This window comes from Neodiprion lecontei, chromosome 1, assembly GCF_021901455.1.
Source record: "Neodiprion lecontei isolate iyNeoLeco1 chromosome 1, iyNeoLeco1.1, whole genome shotgun sequence".
Lineage (NCBI taxonomy): Eukaryota > Metazoa > Arthropoda > Insecta > Hymenoptera > Diprionidae > Neodiprion > Neodiprion lecontei.
This window is the reverse complement of record NC_060260.1, coordinates 11,422,199-11,435,329: the sequence shown is the minus strand read 5'-3', so window position 1 is coordinate 11,435,329 and position 13,131 is coordinate 11,422,199. Positions and strand designations below refer to the sequence as shown.

At 36.2% G+C, this 13,131-nt stretch overlaps 2 protein-coding genes and 1 long non-coding RNA gene across 5 annotated transcripts in view; 1 reads left to right on the top strand and 2 right to left on the bottom strand.

Moving 5' to 3' along the window:
- LOC107223007 (protein piccolo) overlaps nucleotides 1-3,098 on the bottom strand; it is a 59,671-nt gene extending 56,573 nt beyond the window's left edge. Inside the window, exon 1 of one of the 2 annotated variants that reach the window (XM_046742569.1) lies at nucleotides 2,770-3,098. In XM_046742569.1, coding sequence (XP_046598525.1) covers nucleotides 2,770-2,862 — 93 coding nt within the window. In that variant the 5' untranslated portion in view covers nucleotides 2,863-3,098. The remainder of the gene's footprint in view (nucleotides 1-2,769) is intronic. The other variant, XM_046742565.1, reaches the window with a different exon arrangement.
- A 1,215-nt stretch (nucleotides 3,099-4,313) lies between these two features.
- LOC124294950 lies at nucleotides 4,314-6,876 on the top strand. The gene is made up of 2 exons (XR_006904849.1): nucleotides 4,314-4,645; nucleotides 6,845-6,876. It is a non-coding gene; the product is annotated as an uncharacterized LOC124294950 (long non-coding RNA).
- On the bottom strand, nucleotides 6,055-12,268 carry LOC107223014 (myosin light chain 1). Of its 2 annotated transcripts, XM_015662576.2 has the most exons (6): nucleotides 12,144-12,268; nucleotides 11,748-11,775; nucleotides 9,679-9,987; nucleotides 8,400-8,486; nucleotides 7,433-7,487; nucleotides 6,055-6,488 (listed from the first exon to the last, which is right to left on the bottom strand). In XM_015662576.2, exons 1-5 carry the CDS (start codon nucleotides 12,144-12,146, stop codon nucleotides 7,462-7,464), a joined length of 453 nt encoding a protein of 150 aa, XP_015518062.1. In that variant the 5' UTR covers nucleotides 12,147-12,268; the 3' UTR covers nucleotides 6,055-6,488; nucleotides 7,433-7,461. The 2 variants fall into 2 exon arrangements, with proteins under 2 accessions (XP_015518062.1, XP_046598596.1); XM_046742640.1 differs by lacking the exon at nucleotides 7,433-7,487.
- Nucleotides 12,269-13,131: the final 863 nt, after the last annotated feature.

Sequence of the window (13,131 nt, the reverse complement as noted above, 5' to 3'; positions counted from 1 at the left end):
AAAATTACAAAGTCTATGTTCCTCGACGGAGAATATCGTAAGATCCTTGGATAGCTTGAGCGAAAATCGACGATACAAATAAAATGTAATATTCTGTATCATAAGTATAAATTTTCTAGAACAACGGTGAATTTGCATCACCTCACGGTCTTTTTATAGTTTTAAATTGACCCCTACGTAGAATGCACACATGGAGGCCCCGTGGTTGGAGGAATGAGATGATTTGGTAATTGCGACAATTGGGTCCGTAGTTCATTGAATCGGACAGGACATAAATCGGGACAAAATACCTGCCGGAATTTCCGACGTTTAAAAAATCGTGGCCAAAAGTATGAAGTCTTTTTGTGCACGCGGAAAAGCGAAACTTTGAAATCATAAAAAAAAAAAAAAAAAATCGCGATGTTTTCAAGTTACCGGTATATTTATACAGCTTGTTGTCTACGAGTTTTTTTTTTTGTTTTTTTTTCTCCTCTGGACTCGTTTTTCACGCGGAATTATTGAACACTTTTCGGATTTTTAGAAAGCTTCGAAAATGTTTATCGCGTATGTTCGTCACGTGCTGAACATATTACGCAAGGTACAAGCTGGCTGTATGACGTCATTGATTATAAAATACACCCTGTATCAATTTCATTGCTGTACAGATAAGACATCGGTGCTCGATTCGTTTTGGTCGATAATATCGATGAAGTGCTACGGTAATATTGACTCAAAGTTTTTTCTAAATTTGAAACATACGTTTTTTCTTTACGTATATTAAACAAACGATTTATACAATTAGGATTATAACCGACGTCCGCGTAATTCGTTAACAACGATTGCCAGTCGTTAAGTATGTTCAAAATTGCAGTCGCCAGATAATGTTCCAATAAATTCAAACATCTCGAATCCATAATTGGAGGCGTCTACAAATTTGTACATCTCGTAAATGTGTTGTGTTTTAGGTAGGTAATTATCCGTTTAATTCCTCGTAACCCAGGGCCGTTTTCATCAGGGTTTTCTACATGCATCGAAGCCTTAATAGACAAACTTAATTCCCTGCAATACCATGAAAGGTGATGTCGAAGTATAAGTAATTAATAGAATAACGCCCACGGCGTGTGTCGTTATGATGTTAGGTCATTCCAATCTACCGAACCATGTACCCCAATCGTCGCAATTACTTTTTACAACATTTTTCTTGCTCTACACCATCGACATGTCGGTCAGTCGTTGCTTATTAATTTACCGTTCCATTGTATATAAAACGGGAGAAAATTAACGACGAAATATTATCATTTCACTTCAATTCGCGAACTATTTTTGCTAAACGTTGAATAGCCTTGGCTCGAAATAACTCGAGGAAGTATTTTCAAATCGATTTGAATCACGAAGTTCTGTCTCATAGTTTTCAAATAGTTTCACATGCCGTTGAAATTAGAGCAGAACAAGGCATGAACTTTGCCCTACACGGATTGATAATTAATACTGAAGAATTTGCAAACCGAATTCAGTTTTATACTGATTTGAGTAAAAATGATATTCATACCAACGATACTCAGGCATTATTTCATTGGTATTCTTGGATTTGACAATTCGAACGAAGAAGAATAAATAAATTATTTTATACAACGGGCTGGTGAAACGACTTGGTTAGAGTTGAGAAAGGGAACAACACGACCGGACATTCTTGTTTTCCCATCGTTCCGAACTCCGTTATCTCGAATTATGCAACCTAGGTGAGCTCCGTCACCTCTGAGACTCTTATCTTTCCCACCAACAAACCTGACGGTCTTTTTACGCCACGTATCGCTAGCGTATAGCTAATCATAGATATTTACTTCCTACGCACATTCGTGTGAAAAGGAAACAGTCGAAACGGGGACTATTTTACTTTCAAAGATCCCCAGAGACTGGTGTAAGTTAGTGTCAATGAACGAATAAATCGGTGATATTGAAGACGATTTACGTTTGCTCAGACTATTCTTAATTTGTTTGTCCGTAGGAGTTGATAATAGTTAATGGAAAACGAGTTTAAACGCAACGAAATACGCTTACTTGATTCTGACGAATGGTTTTAAATTTTATTCTCTAGCAAAAATCGAAGTTGATTTGAGTTTGTTCCTTCGGATGAAAGCTTTCGCATCGTTATACTCAACTTTGGAACGTTTCATCTATTATACATGCATATGCGTCAATTTATCAACGAAATGTAATACTCAAAGTGAAATCAGTCCGATTCCCATCCAAGAATTAGAATTACCTACAAGTTTGCTAATCCTATTGGACTCAATCCAATAACAAGGAAAGTTAGCCGTAGCGGCAACCGTATTATATCTGAACAATTTGTCCCAGAAAACACGCGTGAACAACTACGCGAATAGATAATAAACGCTTTTACTCCTAGATGGGCGCATATTTTCTCTACCTTCTTTTTTTAAATCAACTATTCACTCCGCGAGACGGAAGAAAGTTTCGAAAAGATGTACAAACAAATCGAAGTGTAAATACATTACTATATACGGTTAGCACGCGGTGTGTGTGTTAAATGGAATGAATTTTTTGACAAAAGTCAAACAATTGGATTACAATAAGCCAGACAATCGCGCGAGTGTGTTTACCAGATTTTGAGAAAGCGAACCAACGAATCATCATTCTAATATCAGCCTAACTTTTGATACGAATTTTGAAAAGCTCGATACCAAACGAAGCTTGATTCATCGATGGTAAAATACTTCGGACTTTTAATAACTCAGAAAAATAATTGAAAACAATGATTTTCAGACAAACCTGCATGCGGGGGTCCCGAAGAGGCGGGTGGTGGAACGCGTTGGGTGACAGCAGCATCCCCGTTGTTGAATTCGGTGGATTTAAGCTGCACATCCGCCATCCTTCACCGGAAATCCGACTAACGAGTATCGGACACGAGTTATAAATTAAAGCCACTTCGGGGTCACTTTTCACTGATTTAAATCGCAACCTGCAGAACCCGGCACCACAACTTCGGACGTAAACACGGATCGCGAATATCCGGCAGAGGAGCCAAAACGACACCGAAGACGCGGAAGACACAACGCGTTTAAATTGACTGCTCCCTGCCGCCGGGTCGCACTCTACTAACAATAAGTACTCGGCTTATGGGCCGAACACTTCCGAACTTACCCGAGTCTCGAAACGATGGATACGCGTGGCGATGACGCAAGGATACCTGTGTGCGTACCTGAGGAACGGACGCGACCTCTCGCTATTGCGTAAAATGCGTGGGAGGATGAAAATTTCCCCTCCTTCCAACAAGCCTTAGTCTAGTCGGAATGTTCATTTGAAATTGAATTTTTTTTTTACGCCACTATTGTCTTTTTCTAATCGTGGTGAAGGCATTGGTGAACTAGTTCTAAAATTTTGATCAGATTCTGCGGTAGCTTCGGCAGCCATTTTGAATTTATGGGAGAATTTTTTTTTTTTTTTTTATCCAATAAATTGCCCATTTTCAACTCTTGATTGAAAATGATCGTAACTAAATATGGGGAATTAATTTTAATCCTCTACTACTTTGGTCCTTATAATTTTTTGACGCTGTCCATATTTTTTGAGTTAAATCATAAATTCAATATGGCGGCCGAAGATATGTACTTCAGAATGTGGTCTATATACCAAAAGAAAATAGTGGTGTCGAAAAATCAGAATTTCAGGTGTTCATTTTTGTACATTGCGACTGGGCTACATGGAGAAGGGAAAGTTACTTGACAAAACGAGTCATTTTTTTCACTTCCAATTCTTTTGAACGAAATAACCTATCGATTCAAGCAACTACGTATGAGTTGGGACAACAGTCTCTGTACATCAATTCAAATTTTACATATTTTCGAGGAAATGAGTGTTTTCTTTCATGGGATTGAGCTACCATTGTTCGAATCGAGAATTTAAAAATTGCAATAATAATCGCTCATTGGCAGATATACTTGTGTGATGGTCAAATCATGTATTTAGTTTCATGCGATGTCCATCACTTAAAGTCAATAATTATTTGAACAGAAGAAATGCAAACTCTGCGGAAACATTCATTCATCTGGTGGACAAGATTTTAACTTTAATAAAAAAAAAAATCTTTCTCCGATATAAAGCTCTGTTTCAGTCAAATAACAGATGAACAGAATTGAATACACATTTCATTGTTTGCGAGCAAAGATGTGTGGTTAAGGATCATAAATAAGGTCTTGAAGCCAAGTTTGAAATCTGGCGATTAAATACATGACACACATTCCTAACAAGCTATACTATCTGATTTGGCGAAACGAATATTACTTCACTGAAACAAATTTTGACTGGTTCGATAGTCTTCCCATTCTTTGATGTGCATGTTTCGTGTTCTTCAACCGAAATGATAATTCATTCGAAGTGGTACCAATTTTGGCCGCTAGACGGCAAGCTCTCTGAATTGAAAAGTAACGTCAAAGATGGTTATACCCGAGCTCCTCGGCTACAACAAGTCAGTTTGGTACAGTACTGCCAAGTACGAACAGCGTGGTGTCGGTGGATATAGTTACTTCTAAACGATTTTCTGTTGATGACATCGCTCTTATTTGAAGTCAGACAATAACAATAGTTTATCGTGTGCACTAAATCATTGAAATGCACTTACAAATTGGATAAACTCCGTATACTTGAGGTAAAATTTTAATAATTCCGATAAACCAACTTAATGAATTCCACGAACTCTGCGTGAATAACCATTTGAATTTTTCAAATTCTGCCCTATCTCCAATCGAAAATAGATAAAACTTGTTATGAAGCAATTTGCTTCTCGGGACCTATCCAAAGAAATCGCTTAGTTAATTCAATTAATATTTCATGGATTCGCCAACTTTTATCGCAGCGTACTATTTGTGGAGAACTTTGTCTTACCGCAGTTTACTGATTTTTCAGCCGTATTTCAAATATGTTTCCAATACCTTCACTCAACGAAGTCTCCGACTGTCTTCTTTATTGGTGCTAAAAAAACTTCCCGTATTATTTATTTGTTTTTCGGGACAATACATGAAGTTTCGCAAACAATCAAAAGTTAATAGTTTTATCGTTATTTTGAGTTTTGAAATTTAAAGAATAACAAAAAATATTGTACAATTGTCCAAGCTACGACACCTTTTCCAGTGTAACAAATTCTCGAAAGACCGGCACTTCTCACGCTATTACGACATTGTCCGTTATTTGAAACTAAAAACAAATTGTTTTCAGGCTAATTAACACACTAGTAGTTGTACCGTTACAACTAAAAAGTGTAACGTCAATACGGTGCTTTCTTCCTTTAGTACGCGTAATTTTATCGAATTCTAGCGCGCTCTTAATTTATATCTCAGAAAATATTTCGTACTTTCAAAACGTTATAATAATAGGCTTATCAAATATTATGGGTTAAAAGTTTGCAAGACTTGTATGTTTCTTTTAACATTAGGCGAATTTAAACGGGATCTGTAAACTACCAGTCAAATTAAAATGCAATATTATATTTCCCGAAAGTAAAAACGATATTTCTCTGTGTGTAGCACAATGCGCATCCGAAAATTGCTTAGTCTTGATTTTTCGAATGCTCGAGAGTTCAAATTGCAGCTACCTTGCCTGAACACATTTGGGGAAAAATAAAAAAACACTCAGACTTCCACAGAACAAAAAGCATTAACTTCCGCTGAATACTTTTCAGAGTAGACAAAATAATTCCGACTCTCCAAACTTGTAATTTAGCAATCACGTTGTCGGCATGTTTCAAAAGTAGTACAGCTTGTTGAAAATGCAGTAAAAATCTACGTAGCTAATGTATTAACTAAATATAATAAATAATTAAAATGACAGTTATTTCTTTCTGTTGATGTGGATGTATAAAGAATACAGGTACAAAGGGGTGTCGAACCAAATTAAATAACGATTCTTATTTGTAACAGGTATTGTCTTGGCGTTTGCATTTATTATTTCTTCGTAGTGGACATTATAAATATTATTATTATTATTATCATTATTATTATTATTATTATTATTATTATTATTATTACTATTTACCGTTACTTTAAAATAATGCAATATATATATTCATAATTGTCTTGTATTTTGTGCGATGTCGTTGACAATATATAACAAGAATTATTGTTACAATAAATTATATTATAAATGATGAAATTGTTGATGATGACATTTAACGATCCGTGTTCTCAAAGATCGGGTGAAATTTAATCACCTTGACGAATCTTGGGGTTTTTGTCCTTCGCTAATTTGTTCGTCTTTAAAATATAATTACTATGCGCGTGTAAAATATTATATAAAATTGCTGTAATTTCGTTGTGTGATATCATTCGTTTTAATTCAATTTTTAACCATATTCTTCCTCCTTTTATGTTTGTTTTCGTTTAAATTTTGTATTTCTCTTTTACCACGTCAATTTGCGATGGATTTGACGACGTTCGGTCTTTATTGGTCGGGGGTGTTGTCGACAGCTGCTCTGTCACACATTCTACGAAGGAACGCTGCAATTGCGAAAGAAAACTGTATCAAAAACATCGAACATAAGCACCAAAATTACAATCACATTTAATAGCAGAGTTATAACATTATGCGATTTTTATCATTATATTCATTGAAGCTGAAACATCGTTATATTTGACTGTAGCGTGCAGTTAATTTAAATTTAGCTAAAGACAAAAAAAAAAAAATGTATTTGATCACCCAACAATTTCAGGCTATAATTGAGATCGGTTTATACTCTTGCGTAACGCTGAATAATTATAAAATTTATCGCGTATCCACGTATAGATGCTATGCTTGAATTGAAATATACTCAATCTGTACATGTATTAAATTCTGATATATTTTCGTTTCACAGCGATGCCAAGAAAAGCGTATACGTAAGCAGGAAGAGACGAAGTGAAAAAATAATGATACATTGGAGCTGATTCAAATGTAACAAACTCCAATTTGACGCAAAACATTTTTACGCAAGTAAAGCTACACAGCTAAGTATTGACATGTTTGATTATTGTAAACAAATATAGTAAACAGTAGCCGAATCGGCAGCGTTGTAACATAGAATAGAGAATGCACGTTCGCAAATTTTCGAAGGACCAAATTTTAGTTTCAGACATTGCTAAGCGAATAAAAATACAATTACACATTGCTTAGTTAAAAGAATATAAAATATACGTATTAAAAATAAAATAAGCATTGTAAATATTACGATGAAACAAACGACAGAATTGTTATTCACTGTGCTGCGAGAATCTTCCAGGCGACGGACTCTGGTGATATTAGCTATATACATATATACATACATACATATATATATATATATACAGAGAGAGAGAGAGAGAGAGAGAAAGGAAAATGCGTACATGTAAAGCTGTGTAAGAAGTAATACAAAAAAGGAAGACATGTAAGATAAAAATGTGAGGAAATCAGGACGGGGTTTACTCACGATTCATGGTTGGTGGTGGCTCCTTGATTTTAAACCATCAGCTTCTTCAGGAATGCTGAAAAATAACCACGAAGGGGAACATGAAACACAGGGATACCTACAGGATCTAATCAGGGTCGTTACATACTCGTCATTCTCATTATTGCAGCGAAGAATTCTACACTGAGAGAAATTTTTAGTTCCGGTTACCTCTCAGTCCTTAACTGTTTTCATTTTTTACCACAGTCGAAAAATATAGTTCTAGGTAGAAAATGAAAATTAATTTTTTAGCTGTTACCGGAAAGTCTATTATCCGTTACTATTTTTTCTCATTACGATCATTGTTGCTATATTATCTTGCAACTGTTGCGAAAATTTAATGCTCGTGCAACAATAAATTGACGTTAAAGCATTATTTAATTAAAAAAGTAGAGTAAACCGAAGAAACTGATTTTGCGTTGCAATAACCAAAAAAGGATCAACGATAGCGCAAAATGGTTACGCGGACCTCGTTTTTCGTAATTCCAACAATATTCAAACAGTTTTTGCAACGATACCTGTTTTACCGAATTTTTCTAGTTACCATAACAAATGAAATTTTTCTGTGTGTACGTTATTCCTCGTCAAATTCGTAAAGGGTCGTTTTAGGGGGGATACGGGGGTGTAAAAGAAAAAGCAAGTATTTACTCTCGCAAACATATCAGTTATCATCCAAACTGGATAATCCATTTTCAACTATGTATAATACGTCTAATTTACTCTAATCTGCGTACAAAATAGATTATTTTTTTCATCAAATTTTCACTTCAAATGTCTATCGCTGATATTTGTCATTTACAATCGGGGCGGTGGGTAATTGCTGTTCACGTGCTGGTGTTCTACGGTTCAATTCAAAGGTAGAGTAGGGTCTTTCAAAAATGTTGGATTCATTTTACTAAATTGTGAAACACGTAAGGGGATGTGGTGCTGTTCTTTCGAGATAACTTACGGGCGTAAGGGATGAAACCATCCTCATCTTCGGGGTCCATGCAGTCCCTGAGTACTTCCTCGGTTTCGGCATCGTTGAGACGTTCACCTGTGTTCGTAAATATATTTTGATAAATAACTTGATTTTCCCGGTAATTTGAAACGCAATAAAACTGTCGTCGAATTAAATTTTTAGTCGTGAGTACATCAGTTTTTAACCATCTTCAATATTTATGTATAAACTAGACGAAATATGTAAACTAGAAAATCTAGTACGTGTTACTATCCTTGTTCATTATCGTCACTTTCACCATATATTGTCAAGCAACGATGTCCAGGCCTAATTTAACCGAACAAATATGTATAGTAAACTAAGTAATCACACTCAAAGTTGCAATAACGCGAGAAATGTAGTGCTGCCTTGTTATAATTATATTGGGGCGGGGTTGAAGTTCCAAATTTGAAAAGATCCGAAAGTGCCTAATTCCAAATTATTTGGTGGCGAAACTTGAGGCGAAGAAATGCAAACTTTGAAGAAACAACAAAGTTTCAAATGGTCGGAAACCCGACGGCTCAAAGTTCCGAAGTGCCAGATTCCGAAAATTCAACTTAAGGCAGATGTAAGTTTCGAAAAGTAAAGTTCCGATAGCGAATATTTCGGAAAAACAAAGTTTCAAAACAAAGAGTAACATTCCGAAAATTAAAACATACCCACACAACGCAGTTTACTCAACGAGCGGGTGAAAGAAATCAGAAAGACCGTAAATGAAAATGACCAGGATTCCGAATGTAAAAATATCGAAGATCCAAAACAAAGAGAGATTAAATTGGTGAAATTTTACCAAGCCGGAAATTCACTTGACTGAAAATCTTCGATCATTCGGAATTTCGGTATGTCAGATTGTTAAATTTTCTCATTTTCGCACTTTCGGAACTTTAACTTGTCGGAGTTATACTCTTTCGGCATTTTGTCCTTTTGAAATTCTGCTCTTTCAGAACTTTGCACTTTCGGAATTTCGAGCGTCGGCTTTCGAACCATTCGAAACGTCGATGTTTCGTAAAAGCTTGATTTCTTTAGTTCAAGTTTCCTCACCAATAAATTCGGAATTTGGTGCTATCAGAACTTTTCAAATTCGGAATTTCCAACCCTCTCGATCACATTACACGGTTATTTGTACGAAATTTTCTTTCAATTGCAACAATATTGAAACTGTTATTTTAACGATACCCATTTCAATACGATTTTCTAGTTACTACAAAAATTAAGTTTTCATCGGTGCGTGAAAAATCTATGAACGCACCAAGGGTGAGGAGTATGTGGGAAAGCTCAGCGGCAAGCATGGTGCCGTTCTCAGCTTTGTCGTAGAGCTTGAGACACTCAAGGAAGTCCTCGTAGCAGCCCTGGTCCTTGTCCTTCTTGACCTGGCTGAAGATGGGCAGGAATTCGTCGAGCTTGAACAGCTTCTCTCCCTTCTTCTTGGTTCCTCCCATTTTCTCGATCGTTGCATTCGTCGGGTTGAGGTTCAGGGCACGGAGAACATTTCCCAGATCGACAGCGTCGATGGTATTTTCACCGGTGAAATCATAGATGGAGAATGCGAATTCCGCCCCTGAAATTATCCCACATTTTATTCAACCCTAAATGTTTATTATTGTCGCGTCTTTTTTTCAAACGCCCATATTCAAGATCGTTGCGGCTTATTTGAAACATTATTCACTTCCCATAAACTTAAAAAAAAAAAGAAAAGAAAACCGAAATATTCATAATTTTTAATAATTATAAGTCGGAAATGTTTTCTCACACGGACAATATTTGTGTAAAGAATTGCCAGAGTAGACTTTTTCTGTTTACAACTTCTTCATCATGCTGTTTTTGACGAAAGTTTCTCAAGTTTCTTCCTTTTTTGTTTGTCTCAGCTAAATGTATGAACTTTCTATTTCAAGTGTGCAAAATGTCGATGTTAGATGCACAAATGCAGATTCACCGTAATGACGGATTTATTAAAAAAATTCCTCTACCGTTAGAAAACTATCGAAGATCTATCTCAGGACGTCTATAAAAGTTCAACTCGTAATACAAAATCACCGCGACGCGGATCGTTTTATACAGATTCGTCTATCCGACAGGCCTGAGATTTTGAGAAAACGATAAAAATACATATTTTGTCTTATAACCGAGGGTCAGACACGCGAAACCTACGCATCGGACTATATTCACAAGTATTCAAAGCACCTCTGTAAAATTGTTATTTATAGAACTGAAACTGGGTGCCACGTAATATGGAACAGGCCCTGTGACCATTATCGCCCAAAACCGTTTCCAGCGTTTCCATAGCCGCTGCTCTTCCCCAAAAGTCTGCTTTCGTATACTCGGTTAATTATTTCGTTCCCGCATGCGCGTTTAATTTGGCGATAATTTTTAGGAAAAAAATATAGAAATCGAGGTCCAACGCTTGCGGAGAGCGTTCTATAAGTTATATTAATTCATTGGCAGAGCTCGTTCGAAAACATCGAATGCCTATGTTTAGACTCGAGTATCGGAACCTCGTGCGAACAGGAGCCTCCGCCTGGCTCAAGTTTCCCCCCGGCCATATAAGAACAGCACCCGAACTATTTTCGGCGTTCGTGTACACCACGCGTTCCCTAATTAGAACAGAATCCGGGCACCCCGATGTTCACCAATTATGTGTACCAACCATCTATTGCGTAATCTCTGTAGGTAGTGTATGAATTTTCAGCATTTTTCTCGCGATTAAATACATCAATTTGAAAATTTCAAACTAACCGAAATACCTCTTACATTTGTAATATAACGTCGCGATTTTTATTTGCAATTTTGATATTATTATTATTATTATTATTATTATTTCTAATTTTCGTGATTACAACTATTTTTATTTCAATCACGTTACGAAGAACCAATTTTATCAATCATTCGTTTATTTTGTTTATTGTTTTTTATTTTATTTTTTTCCATTTCACTTTAGAACTTTTCAATCACTTGGTCGACTTTTTAGATTTATTTTCCGGGTTAGGTGACGTTTCGATTATCGATCTCAGGTCGTTGTCAAATGATTTTTTACCTGTGTTATCGATGCAGGTTGGACATTGTAATCGCTAAACAATTTTAATACGTTTTTTAATCACTGTATGACACGATTCCCGCTGGTGATAGAAAACACTTTCCAGAATAGAGGGAGCGAAATTTGATTGGACCGTCGTCACTTCTTTTTCTCCTAACTTTGGTCTGATTTTACTCTTCCTTTTCTCTCTTTTTTTATGTCTTTCATATCATGTTTTGAAAAAAAGATCTAAGTGAAAGTGTGTGTATAATGTGTTTCGGTATGTACGTGCAGATGAATTTACTCACTTTCGACGTCCTTTGAGCTGAGATCAGCCTGTAAATAAAGAAAAAGTATTGGGTTTATAACCGAAGACCATTTTATGCGATTGCAATGAACTTATGACGAGTCACCTATTTTTTCCACAATTATCACCTCATGCAGAGTTCATTTCCGATGACAATGTACAACTTTGTTGTATCCGAAATTTGAATGCTCAAGTTAATTAATTTAATATTCGATATTCGGTATTATAGCGGGTAATTAAAATAATTTTGCATGCGGATGAGGATACGTCTTTCTTTGGGCGATAAAACGTTAGTTTAATATTCGTGACGAAATTATTATTCATTCGGTATTCAAATGCGAACGTTGTTATAAATCTGAGGCTTAAAACGGATCTCCTCATCAGAAGTCCTACTCACCATTGCTGTTTGGTATGTGTGACGGCTCCTGGATGTTCCCTGAACGAAGTTTGAACCAGAAGTGGGACCAGGAGGCACCGTGCGGATTCATTTTATTAATACAGATGGCGCTCCGACGGACCGACATATGAGAATCGTAAAGATCTCGCCTCAAAAACGTCTCTGTATCTAACTTTGGCAACGTGGCATTCCGAAAAGAGTTTACCGACTCAGAGCCGAAACTGTGTTACGCGTTACGATAAATGGTTTTTAACTATTGTATTTTAGTGTCAGGGTTGCCAGGTCCGTTCTCCTTCATGATTTTCAGCTCCCGGATTATCTCGACTCAAAATACTTGGAGCCCCCATCGAGCACTCCCGTACTTCAAATGAATATTACCCCTGACGGAATTTTCCGACTATGGCGAACGACTGTGCGATTAGACACTTGTAAATTATCGGAAAAAAATGCAGACATCCATTTCAAGTCTCGCCTTTCGATTTCATAATTGTATTGTTGACCATTGTTCAAGTAATTGAATATTACTACGTAATTCAGTTTCGGAATGACTCACTCTAGTGATTCGCATATTGCACGGAAGATTACGCAAGAGTCGGGATGCCGTAAAATAAAATTTCAGTTGAAGTATCAGGGCCACTGTGATAAGAATTAAAAACGGCAATTTTACCAGTAAAATTATAACGATTCTTCATTTTTGCAATTAGTGAACAAAAATATGTACACTTCCACAGAGTTTTTTCAAATATGATAGTAAGTCGGGGTTCAGTTTTCTCAGTCGAATATCTATAACCCATGAGATTACACTAAAGAAGTTCTATTAATATTTGTATAGTCAGACTATCGCTATTCCATTTCAGACAGTCTGTATTATATAATACAGTACAAAATGCGTGTATACGAGCGTACCGATGTATTGAAAAAATATAATAAGAATACCTGCGTGGTTCTATTGAAATGTTTTATTTTTACACAACATCGTACAATACAC